The sequence below is a fragment of the Aspergillus fijiensis genome, assembly GCF_003184825.1.
Source record: "Aspergillus fijiensis CBS 313.89 unplaced genomic scaffold BO72scaffold_23, whole genome shotgun sequence".
NCBI lineage: Eukaryota > Fungi > Ascomycota > Eurotiomycetes > Eurotiales > Aspergillaceae > Aspergillus > Aspergillus fijiensis.
In genome coordinates, this window is record NW_024468999.1 from 180537 (window position 1) to 194683 (window position 14147).

Below are 14147 nucleotides of genomic sequence, written 5' to 3' on the forward strand. Positions count from 1 at the left end.
CACGGCATCTATCTAGATTAGGTTGTTCCTTTCAAATGGCCGGGAATCACCATCTTCACGCTCCCCGACACAAGTCACAAGCAGCCGTTGTTCAAAGCAGCATGGCGCACAACTCGGCCCGCAGGGTAGGAAGAAAACATCCCAAAGGAGGAACTGAGAAGAAATTCAGCGAAGGGCAAGGTTTCAAAAGTTGGCATTGTTTCAACTGGTACAAATGCGAATCATTATCTAGAATGGCACCCACCCACGAGCTCAGCGGATGCGCGTCTCAGCAAGGAGGCGTCTAATCAAACTCCTCGGGGTCTTCTTCGCCGAGCAACTGTAGCAAAGAGTTCCGAGTGGCCTCCTCGATGACCAGCTCCAGCTCCATGCAGTCTGGCGGACCGTCCATAGCTGGCTCCGGGGCATCTCCGAGACACTCCACTAGGAAGTCCTCTCGGGTGCCCTCTAAAACGGGTGATAGAGATCCAGGAGAGATGTTCTCTCCGGGGCATACGTCTTCGACTTCCTGCAGCAAGTGCCTCTGCAAGGACCAGTCCAGATGGCGTTGCATGAGTCCCGGCAACCTGAATTCATCGGCCTCTGGAAGAACGTCTTCGGGAGTGTGCAGCAGCCCCTCCCGTGTCTCCCCTAGGGTCATCGCCTCGAGTGCAGGGCAAATGGACTCGCCTACCTCTGGAGCCTGACCCGATACCTGCATTAGGGACTCGAACGAGAGACTCTGGGCCGGGCCCTTCGCAACCAGGCTCGCCTTCCACCCCGCCAACCACCCCGTAAACTGCCGCGCATCGTCGACACGGACCCCCTGAGTCTCCAGCCCCAAGTCCAGGAACAGTCTAAATAGCTGTCCAAACTCTTCCTTGTTAAAGTGCTGCGGGTCGTCGCACACCAGGTCCAAGTCACACCATGGCTCCATGCAATAGGCCCGGAACCCATACACAAACACATCATTCAAGGCGATGACCCCTCCGTACATAGGGATAGGCAGTAAGGTTGCCGGCCACTCTTTGAGCAAGAATTTGGCGCGGTCGCGAATCGTATCATCGGCGACGCTGCTGCGCGGCTCCTGGGCCCCGGCGCTGCTCTCATCCACGTATTCGAGCACCATGCTGAAGATCTCGCCCCGGTACGCGGAGCAATAGATGGCCAGCCGGTCGTAGAGTGTGAAGTTGTTGTCATCGGTGTCGTCGCTGTCGTGGTCTTTAGAGCCACGGTGCTCGTGGATCGTCACGTGGAGTGTGTAGCCCTCGCTCGCAGGGAAGATCGCGCGGAGCGTCTCGATCCAGCGTCTGCTGATGGCGTTCCTGCTGTTTGCTTCCATTTTTATATTTCGTTGATGATCTTGTGTTGGTATTGAGGACGCAGTGTCCCACTGTGGTGTCTGAAGGGATTTATTGGCTTTTGGACTGGAGTTGTAATTGCGGGGTCCTTTAGCAGCTCAACGGGGTTTATGTATTGTTTGGGTGCTGGGTGTTAAACAAGGAGCGTGCTGGAAGGTATCTTGGAGTATGCCATTGAGCATGAGGTTCTTCACATTTTTCATGCAGATCTCCGTGATGCACCTTTGAAGAACACCTGTTTATTGTTCGACAAGCCTTGAATGCAAGGGAGTTTAACTGACAGGCTCCGCAAGGCTATGGTCACTATATCTTTACCGTATTCCCAATGTTGGAGGATTTTATAGGTACCGCAGTAAGCAAATAACCCCGTAGTGTGATTGTTGGTTCATGAAGTTTGCGGTTCAAGGGTTCTGCGAAAGGTGCCAGCTTTGTTTCAACATGGGGCAATCGCAAAACACGACAAGGTAAGTCCTGCCCCTGTCAGTGCACTTGAATACTGAAAGGACATCTCAGAAAAAGTTCCCTGCTAGATGGATTGGAGATTCCATGGCGAAAGTGGTAACAGCGCAGCACAATAGCCATTCAGCCACCCAGCAAACTAGTTGCATTGGGATTGATGTACGGAGTATATTAGAGTGATTGTGCCATTTTACATCTAGCAGCAGCAGAAGAATTTACCCTTTTCCTTAAGTTATACTTCACGAAACTCTCCACACCTGCATAATTTTGATTGTAGCCCTTGCCGGTGTTGTTTGTCAGAGTACATCGGTGGAAGGTGACATAGCCTAGTATTCTAGAATGGAAGACTGAGATAGTTATACCGGCCATGCCATGTTTGGCAGTCAGCGGAATATTTCGAGTCAGGTCGCGGGGTCAAATTAGGGCTGTAGCGACACTAAGTTACTCACCACTCACGGAAAACTGTCGCTCGGTGCCCAGAACAGCTCATCTGCAGCTTGAGCTCTTGAATTGCTACCATGATCATCATATCTTGCTATTAGTTTCATTTAGTACGATCCTTTTCAGCTGGAGAACCTACCATGAAAAATCAGATTTTGGTCGGCATTCTTGCGACACACCAGCTAATGGCCACTAGTCTTTATATACTTAATATATACTTAATCTTTCCAGGAGAAGGAAGCAGTGACCAGGAATATACCTTTGCTAGTCGATTATCTGACACTCCTTTTCCTGATTCAACTATTCCAAGAAGAGTGTGGAAACATATAGATTATCATCGGCACGGGGAACGCGGGGGAGTCGGACCCCGAGTGTCCGACCCGAATGCCGATGGGCCGGCTCTCGAAACACTACAAAGTGTCCCGTATCTCGTCCTCTGCCCATTCTTCAGAAAGGCCCTTCTCTCCACCCCACACTTTCGTGCTAGCATTCCTCCATCTTGTTCTTCTCCTATTTGTAATTCTTTCATCCAAGCCAGCAAGCCATGGCTCACTACATCACTACTCACGACCCCAACGGAGCCGCCATTTTTGCCGAAGGTTCCACCGAACAACATGCCATACCCATCCCAATCGGCGAGATCAAGATCCTTTCCTCTAGCCACTCATTCCCGATGAATCTCTCCAGCGAGGCTGATGTCGAGCAATATCGTGAAGACCGCACCACCACGTTCTTTCCCGGTAGCCGTCGGATCTGCCCCGAGGGCGGGACCGCCACATGCATGATCACGATGGAAGCCGGGGCGGAGAGTCCTATGCACCGAACCATGACTTCGGATACGGTGGTACTCCTCGAAGGCGAGATGGAGATCACGTTGGACTCCGGGGAGACGCGGACCCTGAAAGCGGGCGATGTGCTGGTGCAGCGAGCTACGATGCACCGATGGAGGAACATCACTCCCAACAATGGTCGTGCCCGATGGGTGGCTTTCATTCAGGCCTCGGCTGAGCCCCTGCAGATTGGAGATAAATCCCTCGGTAGCGAATGGGCTCATTGATGCTGCGTTGGGCTTACGACAAGAATTGGAGCGGGTTGACCACGAGGATTGATCTTAATATGTATATAATCAGAAATGATTGCACAGTCTCTTATTGACCAGGGTCGTAAGTGCTATTAGGTGGTCGTCAGGTATCTTCACTTGTTTTCTCTGATCATGCCTTATAGCCCTACAGTGGCTGGTACCCGTTTAATCCGTATCGCGTCGACAATGGATATGAATAGGACCCATGTGTAGGCTTTCTCTAGATAAACTCATCCTCTCCTTGACCGCTGTTGACCATGTGTATTGTTGCCCAGTTCCCTCTCAGAAGTATGCGGTGGGGACTGATTTACCGGGATTTGCATCCCGGGATTTGTAGCCTTCTCCACCTCCACTCATGACTCACCACGCGTATCGCAAACTGTAATGTTAAAGGAGAAGCCGTTGTAGATGTACTAGGGAAATATGTTCGGCCGTAGCATGCCTTATGTGACTCACAATGCCTTGAGATAGATAAGACGCGAAAGCCATGCGAATTGACCATCGTCTCTCCAATTCAAGTTTCCTTCACCAATCTCCTCCCCAAGCACCCAATCCCTGGACTAGGTACCTATCAGCCTCTCCAAACCATACAAAGCATCAACTATCGCAATGGCCACCCCGGGCTACGTCTATACCTTCTTCCGCATCCCCAAAGAAGCGGCCACGATCCGTGCATCAGCTGCACAGTATCGCGCCCTCCGCCTGGAAGCCCTCCAAGTCTCGCCTGGCTCCTTCTCCTCCACCCATGCCATCGAGTCCGCCTTCACAGAGGACGACTGGATCGCGCGCCTCACCGTGCCTGACCGCGAGGTGTTCATCTGCGCGGCCACCCCAACCTCCAGCGCCACCCGCCCCAACAGCACTGCGACTGACCGCGCCGAAACGCAATGGATCGCCCAGGTCACCCTGCGCGGCCCCACCCCAGCTGACCAGTTCGCCCTCCCCGCCGCTGCGAACCCGCCCGCGCCGCGCCCGGACAGCGAGGAAGAACGCTGGCAGATGCTGAGCTTGTTCACCCTCCCCGCCCACCGGGGCCGCGGGCTGGGCGCGCAGCTGTGCCAGGCCGCGCTGGGGTGGCTGCGGGAGTACCGGGCGGAGCCCGCAACGGTGCAGGTGCGGCTGATCGTCAAGGCGGGGAACGACGTGACGGTCAATCTGTACCGGAGGCTGGGGTTTGAGGACGCAGGACGGGCCACCTTGGTCGAGGCGCTGGTCGCCAATGGAGATGAGGAGTTGGTGGAGGTGGTGAGGAAGACCCACGGGGCGGTGGTCGATGAACAGAGACAGGGGTTAGTGATGGTTGTGAGGTTGCGGCGCGGTTAGAGCTTGGTGGGAATAGACGGTGTCAGACTGTCCTGTCCTTGGACAAAAGCTTGACAAAACTGCGAGATACGCTTCGATTCGACTCATAGAACTCGACAGCATACTGTGGGGCTAGGAGCCCTGCGGCTGGAAGAGTAGAGACTTTATGATACAGAAATTGCAGATATGGATCAACACCAGTCTGTATCGGTGCGACACGCAGTATGCGTACATAACCTTTTCAACAATAGTGGCAAAGTATACTGATTGACCAAGATGTTGATTGGATGTCTAAACCCTTTTGCACTGCAACAGACCGAAAGCCAGGAAGAGTTGTTCTGGCCACAAAGCTGCTCGGGCGACTGGAAAGGATACAGGATATCTGTTAGCTCCATTGGGCTGGGGAGTGAGAACAAAGATAATAGTCGTGAGCAGTCGCTGTCTTGAGGAGAAACTGATAATCGGGCTCTTGACGCTTGCAGCAACACAGCGAAGTCCCTAGGCCCCCTCAGCCTTTTCAAGCCGCAGAAGAGTTCGCCCCGCATCATCAACGATTGCTCCTCCAGCAAGTGACACTGCAACCTCCAAGACCTTTCGCGACTTGGATGTATCAACCGTAGACACATCCGCAGGGACGTCACCGATCCCCGGCCTCGATGGGCACGCGGTCGCAAATTCCCGGAATCCCGCGCGCAGCGCATCGACAAACTGCTGGGAGGTGAAGTAGTCGGTGCAGATGAAGAAACACTGAATACCGGCAGCGGGCACCTCCTTCGCGCGTAGATGAGCCGGTGTCACGTCGCACACGTCTGCGGACGACCAGAACAAGTTCTCTGATTTGAATCTCTTCATCTACAGGCGCCATACTGATGGTTTTGATATTGGAAGATGAGACAGTCCAAAGCAAAAGTAGGGGTGTTCAGCTGGAATTGGGCATTCCAGGCAAGACGCTGTAATAATGCGAAAGAGCTTACGGCTTCTTTCGTTTTATAATCTCCGCCTTCTTTCACGAAACACGATCGAGGAAGTGTGCGCGACGTATCCTGTCTTCCTCTCACGGGATCTCCGCTATCTCCAGGAGTCCTTTGTCCTCTGCAGCAAGCAGTATGTGTATGTGTACGCGGACTATACCTGAGGAGGAGAAGGGGGAGTCTAGCGTCCAGGAGTCCCAGATGCTCGTGCTCCCACGCCGCGAAAAGAATATGTGGTCATGTTGTCATCCTGATGCGGAATCCTTGTACGGTATGATAACAACCCCCTAGGCTGACGTCTCGGGGTTTATTCATCATTATCTTTGACATTTTTGACCAGTGCAAAAGTCCTCGGAATTCTGAGGGATAAGGCAGAAGCCAAGAAATGGCAGTCAGCCGATTGCAGCAGCAGGCTGGTAAAGCCGGTAAGCCCGGCCGGCTGACTCTGAGTACTATAGCCACGAGTGCAGTAGACTTTCAACCTTATCGTGGATACAAAGACGAAATCGCACAGCTGAGCATTGCCCGAGACCCGGCAGTCGATCATGGCATCTTGCTTTGGGTCTAGACTTTTAATAGGCAACGAAGCTACTAGGCAGTGTATGATACAATCCCTGCTACCTTGCCCTATGTCGATCGATGTCATACGCCTGCATTAGCGTCCCGAGCTAATGGACCCACCAGACCACAGCCGAACCCTTTATCCGACACCGTGATTGTGATCATTTTCTGCAGGTGAGACATTTCGACAAGCTCGGTGTACGTACTCGCTCAGTCAGAGTGGATGTGGCGAATAATGAATACATACCCCCTACCTGCTTGCTGGTCTTGGCGCACGCCGTACCGTTGGGTTGACTGGGTTGCAGCATTTGGCATGAATCACCAGATAGGGTTGCCTGTAGTGAGACAAACAATCAGTCCACTTAGATACAGCACTGCGCCTGGAACCTAAGGGCTGGTTGATGCGAATTGGTGGAATCACTATCCAGGTAGCACATCGTTTGCCTGAGTAATCAACCCCTCTACATCTTTCTGGTGCATATGCAAGGATGAGGCAATGGAGATGCAGGACGGTGAGAAGTCAACCCTAAAGTTGATAAGCCATTGCTGTGGCATCGGGATTGAATACTTAAAGCTCGCACAAGCACCATATTTTGGAAACTACATCCACTTTCACTTCTGCAAGTGTCTTTTGCATACACCCCCCTTCTGGTCAGAGATCAATAGCTTTTCATCAATCACGCTACCATGGCCCTCTCCAACATGACTACATTGGCTGAGACCATGCGAGCTGTGGTCTGGCAAGGCCAGCCATTCAACATCTCTGTGCTCGATGTCCCCAAGCCCACCATCCAGAGTTCCACGGATGTGATCATTCGCATGTCGCGCGCCGCCATCTGCGGATCTGACCTCCACATCTATCGAGGCACGATGGAGGGCCAGGTACTTCCTGTCGGCGTCGGCCACGAGGGGGTGGGATATATCGCCGAAGTCGGGTCTGACGTGGGGTCATTGAACGTGGGCGATGCGGTGATCGTGCCGTTCACCAACCCGGACGGCCATTTCGAGACGGCCCTCACCCCAGTCCCGTACGCAGCGTTCGGCAACGGCGGGGCTCTCGGTGGCACGCAAGCCGAGTATCTACGAGTCCCGCACGCGGACGAGGGCCTCATCCCCATCCCCGCCGTCAATTATACCGATCCAATTACGAACGAAACCACCTCCCTGCTCAACGACTACGTGATGCTCTCCGACATCTTCGCGACGGGCTGGACGGCGCTGGACTTCGCAGGCTTCCAACCCGGTGACACCGTGGCCATATTTGGTGCCGGGCCCGTCGGCCTGATGGCGGCATATTCAGCCACCTTGCGCGGGGCCTCCCACGTCTACAGTGTGGACTATGTACCGGAACGGCTTCGGCTGGCCGCAGCCATTGGAGCCACCCCCATCAACTTCCGAGACGCCGACCCCGTGGACCAGATTTTGGCCCTCGAGCCCGGGGGGGCGACCCGCAGCGTCGACTGCGTCGGATTCGAGCAGGTCAACCGCAACCTGACCGTGCAGTCAGACGTCATCCTGCAGAACATGCTGGCCGTCACGGCCGTCAACGGGGGGATGGGAACGGTGGGAGTGTACAGCCACGGCGGTCGCGACACCGCCAGCCAGCCTCGGGCGTCCACCATCAACACCGATTTCAACCTCTCCCTGGCCGACTTCTGGAGCAGGGGGTTTCATTGGGGGGCTGGCATCTCACGACCTCTCGATCTGGCACCGCAGCTGCTTCATCTGGTCGCGTCGGGCAAGGCAAGGCCTGGGTTTATTGTGAGTGATGTGGTCGGGATTGAGGATGTACCGGCCGCCTACGCGAGGTTTAGCAACCGTAGTGCGACCAAGGTGGTCTTCGATTTCGACCACTAGCGCAGTCGATGGAATGTGGGACGTACCAAGTATGGGTATGGGTCGCCGAGTCGACCTGTTGTGCTTGGGTTGGATGAGCCCACCGAATCCTTTCTTTAGCCAAGTCATCAATCAGTTCTTGACTCTGCTAGCTTTCAACTTCCACTTCCTCGTGTTTCGTTCACGCGTCAAAGGTCTTTCGCTATGATCATTTCCTCCTTTCTTTCCCCTTTATGTTTAGACGTAATCCTGCCCACTTTCGTGAACTGTACTGTACTACCCCTCTTTTTCATGAACTCCTGTTACCCATTTCGATTAAAAGCATATTGACCCTGAGTGAACGAGTCACTCCCACAGTAACAGGCTCGGTCGTCACTCCAGGCCGTATGCTCCCGTGTTGGATAGGGTTCCGGCAGGAAAGCACGGTTGCAGGCGCCGGAGGATCGTTTACCTAGAGGATAACCCTCTTGCCGGTCAATGCTCCAAGAGGAGGGAGAACCTGACTCTGTTGGCAAAGTTCCGTAAAATGGCATTTTCGACTCAGACCCTGCAGCCATTATACCGAGGTCTGTCGTGTTGCAACACGTTCGAGGAGGACAATGACTTCCGCGCGCTCATTCCGCGTGGCAAGGTGGAGGGCGGTTCTGCCATCCTCAGTGACGCAGTGCACGTCGGCTCCGTGCTGAATCAGGAGCTCAACCGTACCGGCGTGTCCGTTCCCCGCCGCAAGGAGGAGAGGCGTATAGCCCCGCGGGGAGCGCCGATGGACATCCGCCCCGTGGGCGATCAGGGTAGTGACGGCGGGTGTATCGCCCCAACTGGCGGCCCAGTCTAGGGCCGTGTAGCCCTCAAAGTCGGCGACATGGACGTCGGCGCCGTAGCGGACCAACACGTCTACTACGGCGGCGTGGCGCTGCCTCGCCGCGTAGACAAGCGCCTCGTAGATCTCTTGGTTGTTCTGCGAGACGAGGCCTTCCACCACGCTCACTAGTCCCTTCGCGGCCGCGAGCTCGATTGCCCGACCGTGTCCGCACCCTCGCGTGAAATCGCCGTGGGTGAATGCCAGGCGGGTGGTCTGCGCCTCGGTATGCGTCAGGGGATAGCTCTTGGCGTGAAGCACTGTGTACCGCAAAGCGTCTTCTCCGTAGGTTCGGTAGAAGGCCGGGACGAGGGCGTGGTAGAGAGTGCGATTTGCTCGAACCAAGCACGAGAGTGCTTCCGCGTCGTCCATGCACTGGGCTATCATGACGAGGAGTTCGACTGGAAGGGTATCGAGAGACATCATGAAGCTGAAAGGAAGGTTTCTAGGTATCGTGTCTCTGCTGGCAATTTCACAAGAACATTAAGCGCAATGAGCGAGAGAGGGTTGCGGAGCTATTTATCCGTTCCAGACAGACTCCCCACTTAAACGAGCTCCCCCACTGGGTGGCTGCTCCATGACCACGTCTCCACTAATTACTCATTCTCCGCCCCGCTGGACCCATCCCATTTGGTTAGTAGTGAGTAGTAACTAGTTATAGCCGAATGGGATGCGGTGGCTGAGCAGCAGTTCTGCTCTTCGTGACTGACTGCGCCACGTTCTTTTGCTAATTCTCGGGTTCGGCATCAGAAGATGTGCGTTGAGTGCAGGGAATGAGGAAACAGCAATTGGTGGTTTCAAATAATCTCTTTCGTAGAGTCTTCCCTGGACCGCGTCGGCGCACGCAAGCAGCGAACCTAGTGTGAACAATTCACGGCCCGACACTGTGGGGTCCATGGGTTTTGTCCCATGAGTTTCTGACCTTGGGAAAACTAGCGGGCTCGCACTCTGAGTAAGAATGGTGCAAACACTACGGCGTGATATCAAGTCTCACTAGTCAGTTCCATGGAGTGTTTGGCGCCCATATTGGCAGCATCCCCACGAAGCTTGTTCTACATCTTTGTAACTCATTACACATTTCATTGATAAGACAGGCAAGAGTGGCTATATACAGCTACTATAATGAGCAACTCTGCGCGACCCAACCCGCGTCTACTTATGTATCCGTTTATGCCAGAAGAAATACCCATAGGTCCCCGTAAGCAGCAGCGGGTACATCGCCTTGTACACCCACCGCGGGATGGAGTTCTGCATATTCTGCATGGTGTATCGCTCGATAGTCGTGGCCGGCGAGCCCTCCGTGAAGAACATCATCTGCGCGACATCCTCCGCCCGCTTCTGAAACACCGCCGCGCGGGCAAACAGCTCCGTCTCATACTTGGCCAGCGCAGAGTCCAGGTCCGAGGCGCGGACCACCGCTCCCAACGCCTGCGCCAACTGCAGCACATCCGTGAGGGCCTGGTTCACTCCTTCCCCGGTGAAAGGGCAGATGACATGAGCTGCGTCGCCCACCAGCGTCAGTCCCGGGCGGTGGTTCCAGCGGAAGCCGACGGGCAGGGTATAAAAGGAGCGAGATGCCACAGCCGAGTCCTCCCCGGCGTGAGCGATGAAATCCACCAGCTCTGGGGCATAGTCACGAAACTCGCGGATCTGCGCCGCCCGCACAGCCGCCGGGTCGGTCAGCGCGTAGTCAACCTGCTGCTCCCACCCCTCCGGCCGCGCCCGCCACAACCCCATGTTAATGCTGCCGTCGCCCAGCTGCTGCGCCGCCAGCATGCAGCCGGTCGAGTACGCGAAGATCGACCCGCCGTTGAGACGGGCCACACATTCCGGCGCGGTGCGTGCCGCGTCTGGGATCTGGAGCGCGAACCCCCCGATGCCGGCGTACCGGGGCACGGTGTCGGAGAGCGCCGCGCGCACTTTGCTCCACGCACCGTCGGCACCGACGATGAGATCGAAACCGGATGCGGTCGTCCCGTCGGCGAACTCCAGGATGTGGCCTTGTTTTGGATCAGTGGGGTCGGCAGCCGCCACGCGACGCAGTGGACGCTTCCACTGCACCGTCCCGGGCGGCAGGGACTCGACCAGCATGCGCCGGAGGGTGGATCGGTCGATCTCCGGCCGTCCGCGACTGTGGTCTTTGGTGGTGGGACTGAGTTGGATGTATGGTTTGAGCTTTGCATCGCACACAAGGAGCGCCTCGCCGTCGAAGCGCGCGTGTTTCAGGAACTCCTCGTACAGGCCGGCGGCTTTGAGGGCAGCCAGCCCGCCATTCTCATGCAGATCCAGGGATCCCCCCTGTGCACGGTAGTCGATGGAAGGCTCCGCCTCGAACACCGTCACCTCTACCGTCGGCTGGTTGAGGAGTAGTCGCGCAAGAAGGCATCCGGCGGGGCCGGCGCCCACGATGGCGACTTTAAATGTCATGCAGAGTAGAGGAAGAGAGGGATGGTCGGCTCTGGAAGCAAAGCCCAAGGTTCAAAAAGGAAACTATCAAATGTTAGATCTTAGTTGGGGAAGAAGAGGAGTAGCTGAAAGGGACAAAGCGAAGGGGAAGACACGAGTCTTTTATTGTAGGGCATCGCAATGCTTACCCAAATAGGCTAAGTGACCAGGTGGGTTACCGCATCAGGCAACCCATGCGCTGCGCTGCACAGCCCGGCTGCTTCACAAGGAAACAAACGCTCAAGGTAAGTGATTTTATTAGTGCTTACCCGGACAGAAACCTGATAGCCTGGTACTTCCTTAGTGAACAATCAGAACTTGTGGAAACCAAGACAAAGATACTAAGGCTAACGGCTGTTCACACTTCGGCAGCGGACGGGTAGACTAGCCGACGAGCCCAGGTGTCAGGAATGAAAGATATATCATAAAGTCCACTGGTCTTTCTAGTTAAGCGTAAGATAGCAGGCTCTTTAGGGAAAATACTGGAGAAAGTGACTGAGTGTAGGGCTTGTTTTCAACTGCAGGAACACCGGAAGGGATTCGGCGACCACATTTGAGCCATAAAACTCAGAGAACATATTCAAGACTTTGTACACTCTGCAGGGAGACAGAAAACAAGCGGAAAGAACAGCACCTTGGCCCGATGAGCTCACGAAGGTTCATACACAATTATCTAGGGATTCTCAATGTCACGCGTCTGCCATCTAACCTCAACCGACATCTCAAGCCCAATCCATCTTTACAGCGCGGTGGCTGTTGCAGCTTTCTCGCTGGCGATGCTAGCCAAGTAGGCCGCCTCAGTGGATTCCGCGTGTGTCACAGCCGACTGCAAGGCATCGTGATCCGCCTCCTGCTCCGCCGTTTCAGTGGCGTTATCCCACGCGGTAGGAGGCGCAGCCGAATACACCGCGGGACCTGGAGCAGTCTCCCCAGGGAGGGCGCCGACATCGACATTATCGGCACAGTGCTCGTCGGAGGTGGTGTAGTTGGCCCCAATCCGCCCTGTGCCACAAGAATATTTGCCGCCGTTGGCACTATGCGCGAAGCTGTACTCAGACTGCCAGCTCGCAGATACATTCACCCCGATGCGCACCCACATGTACAGACCGTCCTGCAGGGTATCGCCCAGGTACTCGTAGTTGAAGACTGGGTCAGAGGCGGAGAAGGCGGTCTCCTGGTGGAAGGTGTCGTCGAGGGCGTTACCGATCACCGCGTATGGGTTGAGGGTGTAGGGGTATGTGGTCTCGACGGCGTCGATGAGGGCCTGGTCGAAGAAGAACTGGCCGATGTGGCTGATGCTGCCGCCGGTGATGGTGCCGTTGGGCAGCACAACCACGTTGGTGTGGGCGATGATGTGGATATGGTTGGTGCGGCCGGTGTAGTGGCCGGGGAAGATGGTCTGGATGCGCGCCACCCCGTCCTGGTCCGCCATCTGCACGGCGCGCAGCCAGGTCGCGTTCACGTTGGAGTGATCTAAGAAGTCGCCATTGCCCTCGTTGATCACCCCGCTGTACACCCCGGTCGCGTTGGCGTTCCACATATCCCAGAACATCCCGGGCACGGGGAGACAGCTTTCGTAGTCGATGAACTGCGCCTCCACGATGATGGGCACGCCGAGTTGGTCCTCTCGCGCGTCTTCGCGAATGAGCTCGCCGGGCACGTAGTACGGTCCGTTGTCACCGTAGGGGGTCAGAAGCACATGGTGCTCGTCCGCAAAGACCTCTCCCGGGCGTGATGGGACGATCCGCGGCCCGGTGTGGAGATGGCTGGTGTTCAGGATTTCGACGGTGGAGCGCTTACGCCGACGGTGATGGTCAATGATCTCGTCGCGGCGCGCGCGAAGACGCAGATTGCTGCTGAACTCTCCAGGTCCCCCGCGCAGGACTCCAGACTGCGTCGCGCTTTGATTGTGTGGCGATGGCGAGCCATCGCGGCCTCCAGGGTTTCATGTTCGAAGGCGCCGTGGGAGGCGGCTAGGGCAGCCCAACCCACAATCAGATGGTGTTGAAGTTTCATATGTCCTAGATGCTTGGGTTGTATTTTCTGGAGAAGGGCGTCTCGCTCGGAATGATGGATTGGAGTGTTAAGTGCTAGCAGCATCTAGGCTTTATACTTCCCATGACTGGTATATTCTGGCTTGCATCCCTACTCTTCGGACTGGGCCCCTCTCCCTTCCTCTCCCATGCGCCATCACCTCCTGTCGCTCGCATCCAGCCACTGCAAGTCATCACAATTCCCAGATTCAGTAACGCCGTCCGAGATACATGACCGGATCCGCGTAAAATCAAAGCCAAGCTGGTCTGAAAAGTGGGTAGGAGGTCAACCGAGCGGGATGAAGACTGTAGCTTCGGTCATGTATACGTGTTCTGCAGCACGGATAGTGCGTCCACTTCCCTCCGGCTAAGATCAGCACTCGTGCCTGATAATCAAGAAAATGACGATTCGTCTGTGACTTGCTGAGCCCTAGCACCAGGAATGTGTGGCCTTCGATTGGTCTAATGTGCCGTTGCAGCGTACATCCATGATATTGATGTCTTCCCGCGCGGCCACCCGGGAAATTAGGGTTCGGATTGACAATGACTTCAGTCAGCCAAGGAAACATACCTGGGATCTTCCATAGCCCCCGCATTGTGACTCTCCGCTCCCGTTCTCATTTATCTACTTTGAAATCCCCCGCACAATTTGTGGGACCCTGGAAGTATGCACCGCCAAGGCTCCGATCATTACTTGTTCCAGTACTACCTTGCGAGCGGGTTGGAGAAGTGCCGTGCTTGATTATGCCTCGCGCTGCCGGCGTCGCTTGGCACGGAGATACCATGCGGTCTACACCAATCGATCACGAAGGATATGCG

At 55.5% G+C, this 14147-nt stretch overlaps 7 protein-coding genes across 7 annotated transcripts; 3 read left to right on the plus strand and 4 right to left on the minus strand.

Moving 5' to 3' along the window:
- Window positions 1-283: 283 nt before the first annotated feature.
- Window positions 284-1321, minus strand: BO72DRAFT_496272 (uncharacterized protein; the record flags this gene model as incomplete). The annotated part of the gene is made up of 1 exon (XM_040948621.1): window positions 284-1321. The coding sequence occupies one exon, from the start codon at window positions 1319-1321 to the stop codon at window positions 284-286; it is 1038 nt and encodes a 345-aa protein (XP_040801258.1).
- A 1377-nt stretch (window positions 1322-2698) lies between these two features.
- On the plus strand, window positions 2699-3417 carry BO72DRAFT_448016 (cupin domain-containing protein). The gene has a single exon (XM_040944692.1). It carries the CDS (start codon window positions 2785-2787, stop codon window positions 3295-3297), a length of 513 nt encoding a protein of 170 aa, XP_040801259.1. The 5' UTR covers window positions 2699-2784; the 3' UTR covers window positions 3298-3417.
- A 381-nt stretch (window positions 3418-3798) lies between these two features.
- On the plus strand, window positions 3799-4644 carry BO72DRAFT_477421 (GNAT family N-acetyltransferase; the record flags this gene model as incomplete). Its single annotated transcript, XM_040947443.1, has 2 exons — window positions 3799-4566; window positions 4603-4644. The coding sequence occupies exons 1-2, from the start codon at window positions 3931-3933 to the stop codon at window positions 4642-4644; spliced, it is 678 nt and encodes a 225-aa protein (XP_040801260.1). The 5' UTR covers window positions 3799-3930.
- A 477-nt stretch (window positions 4645-5121) lies between these two features.
- Window positions 5122-5475, minus strand: BO72DRAFT_458820 (uncharacterized protein; the record flags this gene model as incomplete). Its single annotated transcript, XM_040946396.1, has 1 exon — window positions 5122-5475. The coding sequence occupies one exon, from the start codon at window positions 5473-5475 to the stop codon at window positions 5122-5124; it is 354 nt and encodes a 117-aa protein (XP_040801261.1).
- Window positions 5476-6755: 1280 nt separating this feature from the next.
- On the plus strand, window positions 6756-8204 carry BO72DRAFT_448020 (glutathione-independent formaldehyde dehydrogenase). Its single transcript, XM_040944693.1, has one exon. It carries the CDS (start codon window positions 6843-6845, stop codon window positions 8010-8012), a length of 1170 nt encoding a protein of 389 aa, XP_040801262.1. The 5' UTR covers window positions 6756-6842; the 3' UTR covers window positions 8013-8204.
- A 1726-nt stretch (window positions 8205-9930) lies between these two features.
- On the minus strand, window positions 9931-11367 carry BO72DRAFT_404020 (FAD-dependent oxidoreductase). The gene has a single exon (XM_040942249.1). It carries the CDS (start codon window positions 11275-11277, stop codon window positions 10003-10005), a length of 1275 nt encoding a protein of 424 aa, XP_040801263.1. The 5' UTR covers window positions 11278-11367; the 3' UTR covers window positions 9931-10002.
- Window positions 11368-12034: 667 nt separating this feature from the next.
- Window positions 12035-13924, minus strand: BO72DRAFT_468552 (intradiol ring-cleavage dioxygenase; the record flags this gene model as incomplete). Its single annotated transcript, XM_040946908.1, has 3 exons — window positions 12035-13090; window positions 13141-13316; window positions 13900-13924. The coding sequence occupies 3 exons, from the start codon at window positions 13922-13924 to the stop codon at window positions 12035-12037; spliced, it is 1257 nt and encodes a 418-aa protein (XP_040801264.1).
- Window positions 13925-14147: the final 223 nt, after the last annotated feature.